Source organism: Pipistrellus kuhlii, unplaced genomic scaffold, assembly GCF_014108245.1.
Source record: "Pipistrellus kuhlii isolate mPipKuh1 unplaced genomic scaffold, mPipKuh1.p scaffold_m20_p_70, whole genome shotgun sequence".
Taxonomy (NCBI): Eukaryota; Metazoa; Chordata; class Mammalia; order Chiroptera; family Vespertilionidae; genus Pipistrellus; species Pipistrellus kuhlii.
The window spans coordinates 1,192,915-1,213,223 of NW_023425574.1; the positions used below are offsets into that span (position 1 = coordinate 1,192,915).

The 20,309-nt window shown below is 71.7% G+C and overlaps 1 protein-coding gene across 29 annotated transcripts in view; it reads left to right on the top strand.

Moving 5' to 3' along the window:
• PLEC (plectin) overlaps positions 1 to 20,309 on the top strand; it is a 77,697-nt gene that overhangs the window by 32,826 nt on the left and 24,562 nt on the right. For 3 of the 29 annotated variants that reach the window (XM_045575901.1, XM_045575900.1, XM_045575909.1), the window contains 5 exons: positions 19,012 to 19,073; positions 19,348 to 19,362; positions 19,449 to 19,538; positions 19,802 to 19,837; positions 20,231 to 20,308. In XM_045575901.1, the coding sequence (XP_045431857.1) occupies positions 19,012 to 19,073; positions 19,348 to 19,362; positions 19,449 to 19,538; positions 19,802 to 19,837; positions 20,231 to 20,308 (281 nt within the window). Of the gene's footprint in view, positions 1 to 3,814; positions 3,989 to 6,497; positions 7,099 to 11,932; positions 11,991 to 13,169; positions 13,259 to 13,848; positions 13,981 to 15,375; positions 15,528 to 18,016; positions 18,274 to 19,011; positions 19,074 to 19,347; positions 19,363 to 19,448; positions 19,539 to 19,801; positions 19,838 to 20,230; position 20,309 lie in introns of those variants that run through there. The other 26 variants (XM_045575902.1, XM_045575910.1, XM_036422535.2 and 23 more) reach the window with 24 other exon arrangements.

Genomic DNA, 20,309 nt, shown 5'->3' on the forward strand with positions numbered 1-20,309 from the left:
AGCCAGGTGCAAACGTTTTACACTGTAACCAAATGTCTGTGAAGCGTTCCTCTGCCTCATCTGTGATCCTCACAGAGTCCTGGAGTAGGTTCGGTAGATAGGAGGTTCCTGAGGAATCCCATTTCTTTTGTGCCCCCCCCCCCCCCGAGATCCAAACCCTCAACCTCTTGGTGCAAGGAATGATGCCCAACCCACGGAGCCACCCGGCCAGGCCACACGGTGCACGTTTTTAAAGAACAGCAAGCAGCCGGGCCCGTGTGGCTCAGCGGTCGAGCGTCGACCTGTGAACCAGGAGGCCACAGTCCTCTTCCCGGTCAGGGCACGGGCCTGGCTTGTGGGCTCCATCCCGCTCCACCCCCCGAGCCAAGCCGGTTTCGGCTTTTAAAATTTATTTTGTTGATGTCAGAGAGGAAGGGAGAGGAAGAGAGAAAAGGAGACATTAATGAGAGAGAATTAGTGGTTGGCTGCCTCTGGCACACCCCCTACCGGGGTCCAAGCTTACAACGAGGGCCTGTGCCCTGACCGGGACTCAAACCCTGACCTCCTGGTTCACAGGTGGATGCTCGCCACTGAGCCACGCCCGCCGGGCCGAGGATGGCCTGTGGTAGACACACAAAACTCCTCTTTGCTCACTTCCAATCGGACATCTTCCTACAACATGAACGGACGATAAAACAGCCCCCTGAGTGGTAGCCCTGTCGTCATCTGAGCGGAGCCCCTGCCGTAGAACATGAGGTCGTTCTGTTCTGTTCTGTTCTGTTTTGTTCTCTGGGATTAGGATCTGCCGCAGCGCAGTTTTGTAGCGGGATTGCTGAGTGTGACTGGGACGGGGTTACCCACGGATTTCTGGGTCAGAGGGTGCGCACAATGTCGGCTTTATCTCCACCCGGATTCCCGGTTCACCCTCAGACTGGCAGGGGTCCCCAGCCCGGGTTTCTGGGTGGTGGTGGAGCCCGCCGTGGGACCCGGGCCAGGGGCGTGTGTTGGATCGGAAAGCGCCTGCCCAGGCGCCGGGCAGCCTGCAGGAGGGCGGGGCTGCACGCCCGGCCGGGAGACCTCCCTGCGCGGTGTGTGAGGAGCCACGTTGTGTGTTAAAAGGGGGAAAGCCGTTCCCCAGCCGGCGTGGCTCCGTGGTTGAGCGTCGACCTGTGAATCAGGAGGTCACAGGGTTTGGGGTTTGATTCCCAGTCAGGGCACATGTCCGGGTTGCGTGCATGTTGTTTGTGATTTTGTAATTGGGGGGCGTGCAGGAGGCAGCCGATCAATTATTCTCATCATTGATGTTTCCCTCCCTCTCCCTTCCTCTCTGAAATCAATGAAAAATATATTTTTTAAAAAGGGGAAAACCAAGAGTCCTGCCCATGTCGCCTGACGTTCCATAAAGGAATTCCAGAGGACACACCGGAATTGGGGGACAGTGAGCCCCCACACGTGCGGGGGGGGGGGGCCGTCGGGAGGGGGCGCACTGGAGTTGGCGGGATTCTGTTCGCATGGTTACGGCTCAGACGTTCTCCTCCCCACACCTGCCGCTCCCAGCCTGAGCGCTTCATCCACGCGGAGTGCCAGCGAGGGGGGGCAGAGGGGGGAACAGCGAGGGGGGGCAGAGGGGGTAACAGCGAGGGGGGGCAGAGGGGGGAACAGCGAGGGGGGCAGAGGGGGGAACAGCGAGGGGGGGCAGAGGGGGTAACAGCGAGGGGGGGGCAGAGGGGGTAACAGCGAGGGGGGGCAGAGGGGGGAACAGAGGGGGGGCAGAGGGGGGGAACAGCGAGGGGGGGCAGAGGGGGGAACAGCGAGGGGGGGGCAGAGGGGGGAACAGCGAGGGGGGGGCAGAGGGGGGAACAGCGAGGGGGGGCAGAGGGGGGAACAGCGAGGGGGGGGCAGAGGGGGGAACAGCGAGGTGGGGCAGAGGGGTAACAGCGAGGGGGGGGCAGAGGGGGGAACAGCGAGGGGGGGCAGAGGGGGTAACAGCGGGGGGGGGGGCAGAGGGGGTAACAGCGAGGGGGGGGGCAGAGGGGGGTGTCAGGTGGGGCCGCGGCAGGCGGGTCCGAGTCGCAGTTTTGGCAAATGTGTCGGTGACCGTGGGGGCGCCGGGGATCCTGTGGGGCTGGGCCTTCTGGAAGTCACTGTCCCCGGCCCCTGTGTTCCTGTGCGATGCTGGCTTCCTGCCCGTAAGTTCCTTCTGGTTTTCAGTCTTCACATTCCACAGTACTTGGTTGTTTAAATGTTTTTATTGCTTTTAGAGAGAGGAGGGGAGGGTACAGAGTCAGGCCCCACACGCTGGGGGTGGAGACCACAGCCAGCCATGTGCCCTGACCTGGAATCGAACCAGCGACCTCCTGGTTCATGGGCTGAGCAGTCCCAGCCTGGGCTGTGATGGCGGCCGCACAGCGTCACCAGCGGCCTCCATGGCCCCCGCTCAGCTGGGTCCACCCACAGGCAGAGCCGAGGCCCTGAAGGCCGAGCTGGGCCCTGAGCCTGTGGCTGAGGGGCGCTGGCTTGCTCCCCACGGGCACCCCTCGACCTGCGTGGCTCCTGCCCGTGTGGCCCAGGGGGTCTCGGTTTTGGGGATTCCAGTGCATCCTCTTTCCTAGAGTACGGGCCCCTTCTTACAAGAAATGCTGATGCCTTTGCTCAGATGAGTGGTCAGCACTTTTGAGGACAGCATACACATTTCTCCTTTTTTCCCTTAATCTTCACCCGAGAGTATTTTTCCCATTGATTTTTTTTTTTTTTTTAGAATGGGAGAGAGGGTAGCCAAAACTGGTTTGGCTCAGTGGTAGAGTGTCGGCCTGCGGACTGAAGGGTCCCGGGTTCGATTCCGGTCAGGGGCATGTACCTTGGTTGCAGGCACATCCCCGGTGGGGGTGGTGCGGGAGGCAACTGGTCGGTGCTTCTCTCTCATCGACGTTTCTAGCTCTCTATCTCTCTCCCTTCCTCTCTGTAAAAAAATCAATAAACAATATATTTAAAAAAAATAGAATGGGAGAGAGGGGAGAGAGAGAGAAACATCGATGTGAGGAGACACATGCAGTGGTTGCCTCCCGCACATGCCCTGACTGGGAATCGAACCCGTGACCTTTGGTGGGTGGCCGGCGCCCTAACCTGGGCGTTCCCCGGCCAGGCAGGCCTTCCCTCTCCTTGGTGAGTGAAGCTGGCAGGGGCCTTCCTGGGAGGTGTGGTGTCCCTGCCTTCCCGGGAGGAGACCGCCCGCCCGCCCGCCCGCCCCCCGCCCGCCCAGACCAGCGGCTCCGGGTTCGAGACGCGGCCCCGGCCGGCGGGAACCAGAGGGTGGGCCTGACGGGCGGAAAGGGGGTCTATAGCTTCTGTGCCCCGCACCCCGGCCGGCTTGCTGAGCGCAGAGGCAGGTGCCAGCGAGGGCCAGAGGGACGCTCCAGCTTAGGAGCGAGCGTGTGGAGGGCGGCTTGGGTGCTAGGCCAGGGTGAGCCGGCTGCAGGAGCCGGTGGGTGGGGGAGGGTGCCAGGGAGGGCCCGGGCAGGGGCAGGGGCAGGGGCAGGGGCGGCACCATGGGGGCGATGGGAGGTGGGGGTATGGATCCAGGTGATGAGGGCATGATCTAGGGCGGGCCTCGTCCCTGCCTGGTCACCGTCTCACCAGGTGGAGGCCCAGGCCCTGGTGGCTTGTGCAGGAGGGTCGGGTGCGGCTCCTGGAGGTCCCTGAGGGCCTGCAATGCGCCCGGACCGGGCGGCGGGCCTGGCCATCGGCCGGGTTGGGGTTGGTCCTGGGCGGCGGGGCTGGCGGATCGGGGTTGGACCTGGGCGGCGGGGAGCATGCCCGCGGCCATGCCCGGCATCGATCCGCTGGAGCCCCGCCCCGGCCCGCAGGCCCCGCCCGGCCCCGCCCCCTCCCGGCTGCGGCTCTGGCCCGGGCAGCGCGGTGCGGGCTGGACTCTGCGTGCGGCGCCCGGGCCCTCTGCGCCGGAGCATGGACCCCTCGCGAGCCATCCAGCAGGAGATCAGCTCCCTCAAAGGTGCGGGCGGGCCGGTGCGGGGTCCCCGGGCGGGTGCACCCCGGGGCCGGGTCAGGCTGCCGCAGGGACAGCTCCGGGGAGGGGCTGGGGCGCGGGGACCCCAGGCTCCGGCCGTCAGGGCCCCCGGGGCGGGGTCCGCCCGGACCGGCCGGGGGCGCCTCCCGCTGCCCCAGCCGGGCCGTGCGCCGGGGGCGGGGCGGCCCGGCGGGCGGGGCGGGGCGGAGGGCGCGGGCTCCGCAGCGGGGCGGCCGCTCCCCGCCGGCTCCCCGGGCCCAGGCCCCCGGCCCCCCATCCCCGGCCCCCCATCCCCGGCCCCCGGCCCCCGGCCAGCCCGAGGGCGCGGGGCCAGGCCGGTGGGTCCCCGCGCAGAGGCGCCGGGCCGGCGGCCCCGGAGCCCACACTGCGGCCCTTTGTTCCGGGCGGGGGCCGGCTGCCCAGGGCCCGGGCCGGTTGCTCTGGAAACTGAGGGCCGAAGGGGCCGGGGCCATGGTGCCGGCCTGGCCCTCCGGGCGCTGAATCAGCAATGCGGCTGCGGACCCGCGGGGAGGGGGCGGCGCGCGGGGAGGGGCGTGGCGGCGGGAACTTCTTGCTCCGGCTCCTCCCTCCCCCTCCATCGGGCGCGTGGGAGGCCGGGGATTCCCCGCGCGCCCCGCCCCTCCCCGGAGCCCCTCCCCGGAGCCCCTCCTGCGGGCCCGGCCGCCCCCTCCCCGGAGCCCCTCCCGGAGCCCCTCCTGCGGGCCGGCCGCCCCCCTCCCCGGAGCCCCTCCCGGAGCCCCTCCTGCGGGCCCGGCCGCCCCCCCTCCCCGGAGCCCCTCCTGCGGGCCCGGCCTGAGTGCTGAGTCGGGTCCGGGGGGCCGTGGCCGGGCGTCTCCCGGGGAAGGAGGGGGCCGGCGGGCTCGGTGGGCGCTCAGGTCGGGGATCCGCACCGGAGGAGAGCGGGGTGTGCGGGGCGCCGTGCGGAGCAGCGGGCAGATGGGGCCCGGGGACTCAGGGCCAGGCGGGGGCGGGGGCCCTGGCTTTGGGTCCGGGCTGGGCCACCGGCCTGTGCCGGCCGGGACCACGGCGGCGGGGAGTCCGCAGGCGCTTCCTCCTGGACCCGAGCTCCACCCCCGAGCGGGTTCCGGGCCCGCGGGCCGGGCTGTGGGGCGCCTGGCTCGGCCTCCAGTTTCCACCGCCGCTCCGTGTGCGCGCGCATGTGTGTGCGCGCGTGCTTGTGCGCGCGCGTGTGTGCATGCGTGTGTGTGTGCGCGCGCGCGCATGTGTGCGTGTGTATGTGCTTGTGTGTTTGCAGACGGCAGGGCGGTGCCATGGCAACGGCCGCATAAACCGGCCCCACGCGCTGCCTCTTGGCAGCAGCAGCGCCGCCGCAGGCGCCTCCCGCCTCGGGATCCCCACCCTCCCCTCCCGCCTATTTATAATCCGCCCCCGCGGGCGGGCGCTTGTGGGAACGGGTGTGTCCGCGGGGGGAGGGAGCGCAGATCCGGGAGTGGGTCTGTGTGGGAGGGAGCCTCGCTGTGCTGGGCCCGGGTGCCGGAGGCTGGGCTGGCACAGGATGGCCACGGTGCAGCCTCGGTCCTGGGCCTGCAGGCGCCGATGGGTGTGGCCGGGCCAGGCTCAGGCCCTCGTGGGGAGCCGCTGCGCTGGGTCCCCTTCCGCTGGGCCCCGGCCCTCCCTGCTCTGTGGCTCCTCTGACCAGCACTGTCCGGCCGGCTCTCCCGGGGCGGCAGGATTCGGTGACTTTGATCGCCAGCGGCAGCTGAATGTTTCTGGCCCGACAGCTGGCCTGTGGGGCTGGGAATGCAGGGCGGCCCCACCCCACGCCGAGCCCCCACCCGGCTCCCGGGCCCCATGTTCCCGGGTTGCCTGGGATCCGCCTGGAAGTTTTAAATAGGGTGGCATTGTCTGCGCCCGGCCGAGTGGGGCTGCGTGATGGACAGCAGCCAGCGGTGCCACAGCCTCCTGAGGTGCTGAGCCTCAGGCGGCCGGCAGTCCCCTTCCTCCTCTTCCCCAGACCCCAGCCCGCCCGCCCTCCCCCAGACCCCAGCTAACCCAGACCCGGGGCCGCACCCGCTTTAGCAGCCACCGCCCTGTGTGGGGCCCCTCTGCCTTCTGCCCCCCACGCCCTCGCCCACTCGGAGCGTCTGGGTCCCTCCTGCTCCCGTCCCGCCCCCTCCCGGCGGGGCACGTGGAAGGAAGCGTTTGGAAACTGATGTAATTTCTGATGATGGAGCGGAGCGGTGTTGCCGGGAGGGAGGGGACGGGGCGCCGGGTGGGTGGCTGCGGCCGGCGAGGTGCCCCCTCTCCGCGGCCTCGGTGCTGCGGGTGGGAGGGGCTGGCGGTGCTGAGTCAGAGGGGGCCGGCCTGGAGGGAGGCTCTCGCAGGGGTGGGCAGGCCCAGTGCCGGCAGGAATCAGGAATCGCAGGAGCCAGGCAGCCGGCGCCAGAGCCTCAGTCCGTGCCCAGGCCCGAGCCCGGCACCAGGCCTGCCCACCCGCCGCCCGCCGCCCAGGCCCCTGCCGCTCCCTCTGCCGGAGGGCCCCCCCGGCCTCGCGCCAGCGCCCGCAGCCATGGTGGCCGGCATGCTCATGGCCCTGGACCAGCTCAGGGCCATTTACGAGGTGCTCTTCCGGGAAGGCGTGATGGTGGCCAAGAAGGACCGGCGGCCCCGCAGCCTGCACCCCCAGGTGCCCGGCGTCACCAACCTGCAGGTCCAGCGGGCCATGGCCTCGCTGCGGGCCCGGGGCCTGGTGCGGGAGACCTTCGCCTGGCGCCACTGCTACTGGTACCTCACCGACGAGGGCGTGGCCCACCTGCGCCAGTACCTGCACCTGCCGCCCGAGATCCTGCCCGCCTCGCTGCAGCGCGTGCGCCGGCCCGTCGCCACGGTGATGCCCGCCCGCCGCGCCCCCCAGCACGTGCAGGCCGTGCAGGGGCCCCTGGGCTGCCCACCCAAGCGGGGGCGCCCGCCTCCCGAGGACCCCGCGGGTGAGGAGCGGAGGGTCTACCGCCGGAAGCAGCCGGAGGAGGGGGCCCCCGAGGCCCCCGTGGTGCCCGCCGCTGCCGCCCCCGGAGCCCTGTCCAGGCCTGGCCCGGAGCCTGCCCCGGCCACAGGTCAGCCGCAGCCCGGCCCCAGCGTGGGGGGCGGGAGGGGGAGCCGGGGCCCGGGCCTGGGGGGCTGGAGTGGGGTGTCGCACAGGCGGGGTCTGCTCCCGCCAGCAGGGGGTGCTCTCTGTGCCTGAGGGTGCTGGGTGCCCTGGGACCGGGCCACGTGGCTCCTCCTCCCGGCGTGAGGACCCGGTGGATAGGCCAAGGAGGAAGCACATGGGCCCCTGCAAGCTGGCCCCGAGCGCGGGGCGCGGGGTGGGGCTTGTGGCCCTGGACTGGCAGGACCAGCTGTTTGCCGGCCCTGCCCTCTCCCCGGTGCTGCCTCACCCAGGCCTGTCCGCCCCTCGGCCTCCTCCGCTCCTGGCGGCCCATCCAGAGGAGGTGCTGGTGCAGGGGGTGTACTCGGTCCAGCAGGGCGGTGGGCACCCTGCCTGCCCTTTCTGAGCCTCTTGTCCGTCCAGCGGGTGACCCCTGCCTGCACGGTCTTGTGGCTCAGATGCGAGACTGGTGCCTGGCTGCTTGGGGTTGGTGATGGCCTGGGGGAGACGAGCAGACCCCGGGCGGGAGCACACGGCGGGCCGGAGGGCGGGCACTGGCGGGCCCAGCCCCACACCGGGCAGGTCCTTTGTGGTCTCAGAGGATGGGACAGGCCCTGCGGCCCAGGGGCTGCCAGGGCCCTGGCTGTGGCCGGCTCTGCAGCATCCTCTGTCCCTGAGCACCTGTGGCCGGACCAGGGGGGTTGGTGACGGGGTGCTGTGCACTGGGGAGCTCACTGGCCCCCCAGCACCAGGCAGGCTGGACCCCGCTTCCCTCGTTGTGTCTCGATGCCTGGGGAGGAGCTGACATCTTAGGGGCTGGGAGGGGGGGGCCTGGATTTGGGGGGGCAGGGATTTGCCAGGCGAATGGGGGTCACGGAACCCAGGTGGGGAGCGGGAGTCCCCGTCTCAGCCGGGCAGTGTGCTGGGATGGTGGGGTTCAGGGGCCGCCTCTGGCTCTCCCGTGGCCTCTCTGGCTCCTGGCCATGAGATAGATGCCTGTTCCCATAAGGAGATGAGGCCAGGCAGCCGGCCAGCAGTGACTGGTCAGCACTGACCTTGTCTGGGCAGGTCCCCGCCCAGAGCCTTCTGCCCCGGCCTCCCCTGGCCGCACCCTGTGCCTCCGTGGCCTGCAGACCCCCCGCTCCCCGCCTCTGGTCCTGGTGGTCCCCACCCTCCCTTTCCCTCTCCTTCCTCCTCGGGGCCAGGCTGGACCGCGGGCCGCGGGGCAGGCATTGGCAGCAGCGCCAGAGGGGGCCTGGGTGTGGCCGCCGTGGGCAGGGGGGCACCCCCGGCCCCAACGGGGTGACTCAGTTCTCCCTTCCCTGCCCCAGCCCCAGCTGCAGCCGCAGCCGCAGCCACCGGTGGCCGCTCAGAGTTTCCAACAGGAAATGAGCTCCAGGCCCGGGTTGAGTCAGGGCCGGGTGTGGGCTCCCTCCTTCCCTGTCCCTCAGGCCCAGCCCGGACCGGCCCCTCTCCCTCCCCAGGGTGTGGCACCAGGCTTCCTCCTTGTGTGCGGGTCCTGCATGAGGGCTCCACACGTGGGCCGACACCTGGAGCCTCCGCTGCTCAGAGCTTTTCAAAAATTTTTATTTTATTTTTACGGATTACAGAGAGGAAGGAGAGGGAGAGAGAGAAACATCCATGATGGGAGAGAATCATGGATGGGCTGCCTCCTGCACGCCCCACCCTGGGGATGGAGCCCACAACCAGGGCGTGTGCCCTGACCTGGAATCAAACCACCATGACCTCCTGGTTCCAGTTCTGGCCCCTGAGCCACGCCAGCTGGGCTGCAGCTTAAAGATGGGCAAGTAGGGAGGTGGCAGAGGGCGAGGTCAGGAGCTTGTGGGCCGACGGCGCTGGTTCCTAGAATGACCTGGGTCGAATGGGCAGCCTGTGTCCGCCCGGCCCTGGCCAGGGAGCCCCTGTCCCTGCAGGTCATTCACGTGCCCCCAGCCCCACCCTGTGCCCTGGTGGTGTCTCCTCCGTGTGGGAAGGTCTCTACCAACGCTGTCCCCTGCATACCAGCCGGGCCCAGACCGAGCCCCAGACCCAGACCGAGCCCCAGGCCCAGACCGAGCCCCAGGCCCAGACCGAGCCCCAGACCCAGACCGAGCCCCAGACCGAGCCCCAGGCCCAGACCGAGCCCCAGACCCAGGCCGAGCCCCAGACCGAGCCCCAGGCCCAGACCGAGCCCCAGACCGAGCCCCAGGCCCAGACCGAGCCCCAGGCCCAGACTGAGCCCCAGACCGAGCCCCAGACTGAGCCCCAGGCCCAGACCGAGCCCCAGGCCCAGACCGAGCCCCAGACCGAGCCCCAGGCCCAGACCGAGCCCCAGGCCCAGACCGAGCCCCAGACCGAGCCCCAGACCGAGCCCCAGGCCCAGACCGAGCCCCAGGCCCAGACCGAGCCCCAGGCCCAGACCGAGCCCCAGGCCCAGACCGAGCCCCAGACTGAGCCCCAGGCCCAGACCCAGCCCCAGCCCCAGCCCCAGGCCCAGGCCGAGCCCCAGGCCCAGACCGAGCCCCAGGCCCAGGCCGAGCCCCAGACCCAGACCGAGCCCCAGGCCCAGACCGAGCCCCAGACCGAGCCCCAGGCCCAGACCGAGCCCCAGGCCCACACCGAGCCCCAGACCCAGACCGAGCCCCAGGCCCAGACCGAGCCCCAGGCCCAGACCGAGCCCCAGACCGAGCCCCAGACTGAGCCCCAGGCCCAGACCGAGCCCCAGGCCCAGACCGAGCCCCAGGCCCAGACCGAGCCCCAGGCCCAGACCGAGCCCCAGACTGAGCCCCAGGCCCAGACCCAGCCCCAGCCCCAGCCCCAGGCCCAGGCCGAGCCCCAGACCCAGACCGAGCCCCAGGCCCAGGCCGAGCCCCAGGCCCAGGAAGCCCCACCGTCTGGACGTCTGGACGAAGGGGCAGCTTTGAGGAGCAGCCGGGGAGGGCCCCTCGGAGGAGGTGCCTGAGCTGAGCCCTGACCGAGGAGGGGGAAGGGACCTGCTTGGCCACTAGGAGCCGAGCGAGGGTGGGACAGGGCTACCGGTGTGGACCTGCTTTGTGGGTGGGATGGGTTTCCATAAAGAACTTCATTTACATCTCAAAGCAGCCGCACTTTCTCCGTCTCCAAAGTCCCACTGAAGCCAGAGGTTTATAGGAAAGGACGCCCTGAGCTGTGCCTGCCCGGTGCCCCCACCCGCCTGCACCTTGATCTTCCTGCGGCTCCGCCCGCAGGGATGCTGAGTCAGCACCCGGAGCTGCCGTGCGCTGTCCGGCCCGTGAGCTGCGGGACACCAGGGTCTCGTCTGCTTTTCGTTTAATCTTAGGTTTTTATTTATCTCAGAGGAAGGGAGCGGGAGAGAGAGAAACCAATGATGAGAGAATCATCAGTCGGCTGCCTCCGATGGCCTGCTCTGCAGCATCCTCTGTTCCTGAGCCACACACCCCCCCCTCAACTGGGGGTCAAACCTGCAACCCAGGCCTGTGTCCTGACCAGGAATCGAACCGTGACCCCCGGGATCATAGGTCGCTGCTCAACCACAGAGCCCCGCCCCGGCCAGGCAGCTTTTTGGGAGAGTCCCCAGGCTGGCATCTGGGTCCCGTGTGCGGGAGGGTATCTGTCTGTAGATGGGGGGGAGGGTATCTGTCTGTAGATGGGGGGGTGGAGGGTATCTGTCTGTAGATGGGGGGGTAGGGGGGAGGGTATCTGTCTAGATGGGGGGGAGGGGGGAGGGTATCTGTCTGTAGATGGGGGGAGGGTATCTGCCTGTAGATGGGGGGGTAGGGGGGAGGGTATCTGTCTGTAGATGGGGGGGTAGGGGGGAGGGTATCTGTCTGTAGATGGGGGGAGGGTATCTGTCTGTAGATGGGTGGGGAGGGTATCTGTCTAGATGGGGGGGAGGGGGGAGGGTATCTGTCTGTAGATGGGGGGAGGGTATCTGTAGATGGGGGGGTGGAGGGTATCTGTCTGTAGATGAGGGGGGAGGGTATCTGTCTGTAGATGGGGGGAGGGTATCTGTCTGTAGATGGGGGGAGGGTATCTGCCTGTAGATGGGGGGGGAGGGTATCTGTCTGTAGATGAGGGGGGAGGGTATCTGTCTGTAGATGGGGGGAGGGTATCTGTCTGTAGATGGGTGGAGGGTATCTGTAGATGGGGGAGGGTATCTGTCTGTAGATGGGGGGAGGGTATCTGTCTGTAGATGGGGGGGAGGGTATCTGTCTGTAGATGGGGGTGGAGGGTATCTGTAGATGGGGTGAGGGTATCTGTCTGTAGATGGGTGGGGAGGGTATCTGTCTAGATGGGGGGTAGGGGGGAGGGTATCTGTCTGTAGATGGGTGGAGGGTATCTGTCTGTAGATGGGGGCCGGGGGATGGCAGGATCGGGGTTGCCTTTCAGCTGGTCCCGCAGTGGCGGTGGGACCCGGTGGAGGAGGACCCCTGAGCAGGGACGCGGGTGTGGCTCTGCCCAGCTGGTCCTGGGGAGGGGCAGGGGCAGGGGCAGGGGCAGGGCCGGCTCGGAGCGGAGGAGTTGGGGTGGGACGTCTGGGGCGGCGGGCTGTGGAGAGGAGGGGGCGTGGGCTGGCAGAAGAGCACAGTAGGGAAGATGGGTGCCCCGGGGGCCCTGCCTGTGGGCTCAGAGGGCTGGGCCGACCCGCTGGCCAGCCGGCCGCACGCTGCTCCCCTCTGACTAAGGGGCGGCTGTGAGGAGGAGCCAGGCTCCGGGCTGGGTGGGGAGCCCTCCCTCGGCCTCCCACCCCTTCCCTCCTTCCTGCCTGCCTTCCTCTCCTCTCGGCCCGGCTCGCGCGGCCCGGCGCGCTGGGCGCCATGGACAGGTACAGCATGGAGGAGCTGATCCAGCTGGGCCAAGGTAGGCAGGGCCTGCCGGGCTGAGGGCCTGTGGGGTGCGGGCCGACTGCCCACCGGCCGGGCTCCCCGGCAGGGCTCCCCGGCGGCTGTGGGGGGCCCAGGGGGAGGGGGGGGACTGGAACTCGGGGATGCAGGATGAGAGCGGCTTCCGCTCGGCGCTGCCCAGGGCGTGTCTGGTGAGGGATGGAGGTGCTGGCCCTGGCCCAGGTCTGGCAGCGAGAGCGTGCGTGCGTGTGTGTGTGTGTGTGTGTGCGTGCGTGCGTGCGTGTGTGTGCGTGTGCGTGAGTGAAGGGCTGCCCTCGCCCTCACGAGCTGGCCCTGGCCCCGGCCCCGGGCCCCGATGGGCCCCTCAGAGCTGGCCGCAGCGGGCCAGGCGCTCAGACAGGAGCCTCTGAGGCAGGGAGCGGGCCTTCCCGCGAGGGCCAGGCGGGGACGCCAGCGGCCGGGCCCGGTGTGGTTTGCTGGGCGTTGCTGCCGGCCGCCCGGGCTCAGGCCGGACTGTGTGCCCGCAGGCCGGCTCCCGCCCTCTCTGTGCCTCGGTTTCTCACCCGCCTGATGCGGGAACAGCACAGGACTCCGTCCCAGGGTCTGTGAGGGTTACATAGGATGGTGCCTGGCAGGGAAGTGCCACAAAATGCCCGGGTGTCATCCTCGCCCTGTCTCTGGGGCCTGGGCGGAGGGGCAGGATGGTGACCCCCGTATCCTGTTTCCCGGCACACCGAGCTCCAGCCGGACCAGGATGTCGCGGGGGCCTGGCTGCTGGCGAGCCCGGGCCCGGGGGGCGGGGCAGACCGGAGCGGCCTGGCGGGGCACAGCCCCTTCAGGGGGCTCTGGCCGCCGTGACCTTCGGAGGCTGCCCGCACCCTGGCCCACATAGCCGTTCCCAGAGCACCAGCCCGCTGAGCCGGCACACGCCCAGGCCCAGGGCCGGCGCGGGGGCGGGAGAGCCTGGGCCGAGGCCGGGGGGCGCCACCGCGCCCGACTGGCCTCCAGGGCCCAGGCCCCTGTGCCCTCGCTGCGCGTCATGTTCTAAGTCGGGACAGATGACGGCCCTGCTTGTCCCCGGATATTTATATCCCGCGGGCCCCCTGCCCACCCGCCCCTCCCCCACGGCCACAGGCGCCGCCGCTGACCGCGCACGCCCGTGCCCTCCCTCCCGACACCGCTGCCCGGCTCCGCCGCCTCCGAGGGGCCTGCGACCCTCCCTCACCCGCGCCCACTCCCGTCCGCGAGGCCTCTCGCCGCCGTCCCCAATGAAGGTCGTGCCTGGTAGGTGGGAGCCCAGCCCGCCGGCCTCTCTCCCTGCACACCGCCCGCCGCCCGCCCGCCCGGACCCTCCCCGGCCCGGCCCGTTCGCCGTCCGTGTGGCCCGGGACTCTGTGGGGCCAGAGCCGGGGCCGGGGCTGGGGCTGGGGGCCGGGCCTCCATGCCTCCCTGGGGCGCCTGGCAGCTGTCTCAGGGGGCACCCTCGGGGGCAGAGTGGGTGCTTGGGCACGGACGGGGTCACCCTCCGGTGGGGGTGGGGAGCCGGGCGCGGCCGCGGCGGCGCCGGGGGTGCTCCTTGGCGGGGAGTCAGCACGCCGCAGGCCCCTCCCTCCGCGGGTGTGGCCGCGGGTAAACAGGGGTTAAGGCTCCCGCTAACCTTGAGCGGAGCCGCGCGCAGGGACAGCTGAGCTGGGCTGGGCGGCCCGGGACGGTGCCCAGTGACCGGCGGGAGGAGGGGCGAGGCGGTGGGAGCCCGGGCGGTGCAGGGGCCGCGCCAGTCCCAGCCCGGCCGGCGGAGCTGCAGGCGGTCCACGCCCCCGGCCGCCTCGGAGGGAGGGAGGGAGGGGGCCGGCCTCGCAGCCCGCGCCGGCTCTGCCCGCACACAGCCGCCGCCATGGAGCCCGCGGGCGGCCTGTTCCCCTCCCTGGTGGTGGCGGGCCACGTCGTCACCCTGGCCGCCGTGTGGCACTGGCGCCGCGGGCGCCGGCGGGCGCAGGAGGAGGAAGGTAAGCCGCCGCCGCCGGCCGTGCGGGCGCTGTCACCCGAGGGAGCGGGGCGGGGCGGGGCGGGGCGGGGGCCGCGCCTCTCACCCCGCATCCCCGGCCCTCCCCTTCCTGTCCCCGAGCCCACGTGGCCGGGGAGCCGTGCCGCCCACGCCCGCCGCCCACGCCGCCACGCCCGCCGCCCGGCCGCCCGGCTCCCCTCTGGCCGGGGCTGCGGCCGGCGCGGGGCGCGGCGGGGCGGGAGCCCGGGCGGCGGTCAGCACGGCCCGCAGGTGCCCGGCCGCTCCTGCCCCGCGCCCGCCCCCTGCAGGCCGAGCTGCCCAGTGGAGGCAGGTGCCTCCGAGCCGGTGCCAGCGCCCTGTGCCCGGGACAGCCCGGCGGCAGCCAGGCTGCACCTGCCCCCGCCCCCGCCCGGCTCAAAGTCACCGCCCTGGGCTGCACCCGCAGCCCGCAGCCCGGCCCCCACCGGACGGCGCGGACGGCTCTGCGCCCGCGGGGCTGGGGGCCGGCTGCTGGCCCGAGGGGCCGCCCTATGGGGCGCGGGGAGAGTGGGCAGGGTCTGCGCCCACGGCCTGGGTGCAGGCCTCGTCCCCGTAGGAATGACAGGAAGCCCCCTGGCAGGCCCGCTGCCCCGAGGTCTGAGTCAGGATGGGGCGTCAGGGCGTGGTTTCGGGGGGCTGGGGAGCCGCGGTGACTCAGCTGTGGCCAGTCCGTGCGCAGGCCGGCTGCTCCCCTGGGCCCGCCCTCCTCTCTCCCTCCCTCTCTCCCTCCCTCCCCCCCTCCCTGCCCCCGGGAGCCCTCCGCCCGGTCCCGGCTGCACCCCTGGGCCCGCCCTCCCTGGCCCCGGGGAGCCCTCCGCCCGGTCCCGGCTGCTCCCCTGGGCCCGCCCTCCCTCTCTCCCTCCCTCTCTCCCTCCCTCTCTCCCTCCCTCCCCCCCCCTCCCTGCCCCCGGGAGCCCTCCGCCGGGTCCCGGCTGCACCCCTGGGCCCGCCCTCCCTGGCCCCCGGGAGCCCTCCGCCCGGTCCGGCTGCACCCCTGGGCCCGCCCTCCCTGGCCCCCGGGAGCCCTCCGCCGGTCCGGCTGCTCCCCCCGCGGTGCCCTGGGCTCGGCCTCTGCCCGTTTGGGGCCGATCTCCCCAGCGCCTCCCAGCCCCCCATCTCCCCGCCGCGCCCTGGCTCCCGCCGGGAGGGAGCCTCCTCTCGGGAGTTCCCGGCTGGGGGGGGTCCCCTCCTCGGAGCCTGGGCGCCCCGCTCCCGGCCCCTCCACCGGGGGTGCGGCTTCCGGGCCGCGGGGCGGGGCGCCCGCGGGGGCAGGTTCTCCGGGTCTGGGCGCCGCGGGAGGGAGGGCCAGAGCCGGCGCGGGCTGGAGCGCACTCGCCGCCGCCTCGGTGCAGAGGGATCGGAGCGATCGCGGGCCCATGGCCGCGGCCGGCGCGTGGGGGGCGGGGGGCGCCCTGGCCGGGGCGGCGCTGCTGGAGCGGCCGTGCTGGCTGGACGGCGGCTGCGAGCGCGCCCGCAGGGGCTACCTGTACGGGCTGCTGTGCTGCGTAGGTGGGTGCGGCCGGGGGGCGGGCGGGGGGGGGGGGCCGTCCCGTCTCCGTCCCGAGCTGCCGGGGTGGGAGGGCCCGGTGCCTCCAGGTGCAGCCCCGCCCCCGCCCTTCCCAGAAACACCTGGGAGGAGGGAGGGGGGAGGGAGGCAGGAGGGAGGGGGGCGGGGTCTGGCCTTGGATCGGCCAGGACGAGGGCGGAGGGAAGCGGGCGCCAAGGGCGGGGTCTTGCCTGCTGGGCTGTCCATGGGGCCGCGGTGCCCGCAGGGGCCTCGGGCAGCTCCGGGGACACCGATGGGGCCCCGGGCAGCTCCTGGGACACCGATGGGGCCCCGGGCAGCTCCGGGGACACCGATGGGACTGAGGGGCAGCTCCGGGGACACCGATGGGACTGAGGCAGCTCCGGGGACACCGATGGGACTGAGGGGCAGCTCCGGGGACACCGATGGGACTGAGGGGCAGCTCCGGGGACACCGATGGGGTCCCGGGCAGCTCCTGGGACACCGATGGGACTGAGGGGCAGCTCCTGGGACACCGATGGGGCCCTGGGCAGCTCCTGGGACACCGATGGGACTGAGGGGCAGCTCCGGGGACACCGATGGGACTGAGGGGCAGCTCCGGGGACACCGATGGGGCGGAGGGCAGCTCCGGGGACACCGATGGGGCGGAGGGCAGCTCCGGGGACACCGATGGGGCTGAGGGCAGCTCTGGGGACACCGATGGGACTGAGGGGCAGCTCCGGGGACACCGATGGGGCCCCGGGCAGCTCCGGGGGCTCAGGGTCAGGCACATGGAGGAGCCGGTGCGGGTAGTGTGTCCTGCGGTCGGCTGGGCTGGGGCAGGGGCGGGGCCCGCGGGAGGGGTCTGTGGAGGAGGGGAGGGGATGAACCCTGAGACCCCGGAGGGAGGGCCTCAGAGGAGGGGGCCTCCAGGGGATGGCGGTGCCACTCCCCCCCCCCCCACCTGCACCCGTGGGCCCCCAGTGGAGGAGAGAAGGCGGGGGAGGGGTTTGAGGGGCCCTCCCACCAGTCTTGGGTGTCAGGCCTGGTGCCCCTGGCTGCATTCATCTTCTGGGGTCCCTGTCCTCCTCCGCACCCGTTCCTGGGGCCTCTGGAGTGTCCCCTAACCCAGTGCCCGCCCCCTGCAGGCAGGGGCCCGCGCATTCCCGCTGGCCCAGCCCAGCGCCGGCCCAGCCGTCAGCGGGTGCTCACACAGACCCCTGGACTCTGGCCGCTGCTGGGTCCTCAGAGACTCCAACCTGGGGAGGGCCCGGTGGGGGTGATGGGGTTGGGGCTGAGACAAGTTCTGGGTGTGCCTGGTGCTGGGAGCCGTGGCCGGCCCTGCCCAGGTGAGGGTGGGAGCGGCGGCTGCGGAGGAGGAGGGGGGGGAGGAGGGGGGAGGGGAAGGAGGAGGAGGAGGGGGAGGAGGAAGGAGAGGAGGAGGGGGAGAGGACTGAGACCTTGAGAGAAGGTGGGGGCCCAGCCAGCTCCTCCGGGCTTGGGCCCCGCCCCACAGGGGTTGGGCGCCCTCCTGTGGCCGCCGAGGGCAGCGGAGGGGATAAGGGGGGCGGCTTTTCCGGGAATGGGGCCCGAGTGGGGAGTGGGAGGGGGCTGCCCACAGCTGGATCCCATCAGGCAGAGGCTCGGCTGGAAAATTCTTGCGGTCGGGGCGCATTCTTTCCCTCGAGGGGAGCCCTCTGCTCCTCCTCTTCCACCTTCACAGCCGGAGCTGCTATCTGTGGGCCCTCCCAGGGCAAACATCCCCACACCCTGCGCCCCCCGCCCGCGCGGCTTCCTGTCCCGTGAGTCACCGCCCCCTGCCCAGCTCTGACTCACTGCGCCCCGTCCGCCCCCCGCCCCCCGGCCCAGCCCCCTCCCTCCCCGATGGGCAGAGTTCCTGCGCTCGGGCTGGGCCGCCCTGCGGTGAGTCAGCGCCCAGCTATGTGCCGCTCTGCCCACCGCCCTGCCCACCGCGGCTCTGCCTGCAGCCCCTGCAGCCCCTGCAGCCAGGACGGGCCGGACGGGCAGCGCCAGGCCTGCCGGGAGCACCGAGTGGCTCAGTCAGGGCAGCACCAGCCCAGCAGCGGGCACGTGGGCCTACGAGGAGCTGGGGTTTGGGGGCCAGTGGGTCCCCCAGGCCAGGAGTCACTCGGTTTCGGGGGCCCCTCCAGCAGGTGGGGTAGGCACCCTGGGCCCAGCCCCCCACTAACTGCAGGCCCTGTGCAGGGGCTGCCCCGGGGGCGGCCATGGGGATGCAGACGGCGGCGTGCGGCAGAGCCGGGCCCACACACACACACACACACACACACACACACACTCAGTCCCGCTGTGGGCAGGATGGGTGAGGAAACCCCTGGGTTTCCTGTTTCTGCTGGCGGAGGGTGGGGCGGGGGGAGGGCTCCTGCCTCTCTCCGGAACACTCCCTCTGGGGGTGGGGTGGGGCCCCTGGGCGGGGACGGAGCTGGGGAGCACCGGGCAGGGAGTGGCCGGGCAGACTGGGCCGGAGGGAGCCGCGGTGAGCGCGGAGCGAGGGCGTCTGCACTGCCGCAGCCTCTGTCCGTCCGTCCGTCCGTCCGTGCGCGCACGCACACCGAGGGCGTCCGAGCGCAGACCCGGCCGGACAGCGAGGGCGGGGCGCCATGGCTCAGCACCGGCTCCGAGTGCCTGAGCCCCAGGGCCTGGGCGGCAAGAGAACCAGCTCGGAGGACAACCTCTACCTGGCCGTGCTCAGGGCCTCGGAGGGCAAGAAAGGTAGCCCCGGGCGGCGGCCTCTCCGCGGCCGGAGGCCTGGCTGCAGCGGGGCGGGCGGCTCTGGAAGGCGGGCAGACGGCCCGGGGCTGAGGGAGGGGCTGGGCCCAGGTTGGCGAGGCTGGCGTGGCCTCGGGGCCTTGGGTTCGGGGCCTCCTGGGCGGGGCGCTCTGGCCCCGCAGAGGGCCCATCACCCGCTGGGGGACACGGCCCGGCCCGGCCCGGGAGCCTCTCTCCGCTCGGGCGTCTGGGAAGCGTGGGGCCGGGCAGGCTGGGACTTGTGCGCTCCGGCTCCGGCTCCGGCTCCGGCTCCGGCTCCGGGCGCGGCTGCGGCTCTGGACCCTCCCACTTGTGGGGGGCAGCGGGGCACTGAGCAGTGGGCACCGTGGACCCCCGTCTGTGGGGGGCACTGAGCAGTGGGCACCGTGGGCCCCCGTCTGTGGGGGGCACTGAGCAGTGGGCACAGTGGACCCCCGTCTGTGGGGGGCACTGAGCAGTGGGCACCGTGGGCCCCCGTCTGTGGGGGGCACTGAGCAGTGGGCACCGTGGGCCCCCGTCTGTGGGGGGCACTGAGCAGTGGGCACTGGTCTGGCCTCCTGCCCCCTCCCTGCCAGGACACCGTGGCCGGGCCTGGGCCCCGTGGCCTCTGCCAGGCTGGTGGGCGCGGGGTCTGTGTGGCTGGACGGCGTGGGGCTGCCCCCGGGCTGCTCCGGCCCCGGGTGACCGGCTTTGTCTCTGCAGACGAGCGGGACCGTGTGCAGAAGAAAACCTTCACCAAGTGGGTGAACAAGCACCTCATCAAGGTGGGCGCCTGTGTGTGTGCGGGGGCCGGGGGGCTGGGGGGCCGGGGGTAGGGAACGAGGAGCGGGTGGAGGGGTGCCGGGCCCTCTGCCTGTCCTGTCCGAAGGTGCCCCACCCCTGTCCTCAGGGCCCGAAGGCTGGGAGCTCACCTTTCATCTCCAACCTGTGGTTTTCTCTCTCTGGCTTCCTCCTGTCTCCTGCCTCCTCCTCCTCCTCCTCCTCCTCTCTCTCTCCTGGACTCTCCTGGTCTCTCCTGGTCTCTCACCTGCCCTGTAGCACTGGAAGGCAGAGGTAGGTGCCTCTGAACACGCAGGGGCCTGGGCCCGGGCCTGGGGTGGCGCGGGGGAGCCTGTGGCTGATGCAGCCCCGTCCCGCAGGCTCAGAGGCACATCAGCGACCTGTACGAGGACCTCCGCGATGGCCACAACCTCATCTCCCTGCTGGAGGTGCTCTCGGGGGACAGCCTGGTACGTGCGCCCGCCCGCCCGCGCCCCTGCGGCCGCCCGCCTCACCCGGACCCTGTCTGCCTTCCTCCCTCCAGGCCTCCCCGGCTCGCGCCTCCCTGGGCCTCGGGCCGGCCGGGCCCGCCCCCGCTGCGGGCGCACGGCCCTGCTGCTCTCCCCGACCCGATACAATAACCTCACGCTCTACTCTGCTTTGGTTTCTCTGCTGCTTGGACTCTGAACCTTGACCTCTGCCCTTTACCCTTTGCCCTGCTCTGGCCGGGCAGCCAAGAGAGCGGGACCTAATCAGGAGCTCGCGCCTGGTGAGTGGCTGTGCCCGCTGGCCGCCGCGGCTGGGCTCCCCGAGGCCGGACCCCAGCTCGCCGGCCGACCTGCGCCTGGCACGCGCCCGCTGCCCTGCCCGGCCAGGCTGGGACCGGCCGGGGCTGCCCCCGCGGGCGAGAGGACCCCTCCCCCACGCCACTGCCCTCCCTCCGCCCGGCTTCCTGGCTGTTGTCTCCTCCCCAGCCCCTTCCTTCCTTCCCTCAGCCTGGGCCTGGCGGCTGGACTTCCCAACCCGCTGGGCCCGGCCCCGGGTCCACGGCCCCCTTTGCAGCTGTGGGGGGAGGGGAGGGGGGCCACACTGGGTGCCGATGCCTGGGGTCGGAGGGGCGGGATGCTGCCTCTGCTCCTGACGCCGCCCGCCCCCCTCACAGCCCCGGGAGAAGGGGAGGATGCGCTTCCACAAGCTGCAGAACGTGCAGATCGCCCTGGACTACCTGCGGCACCGCCAGG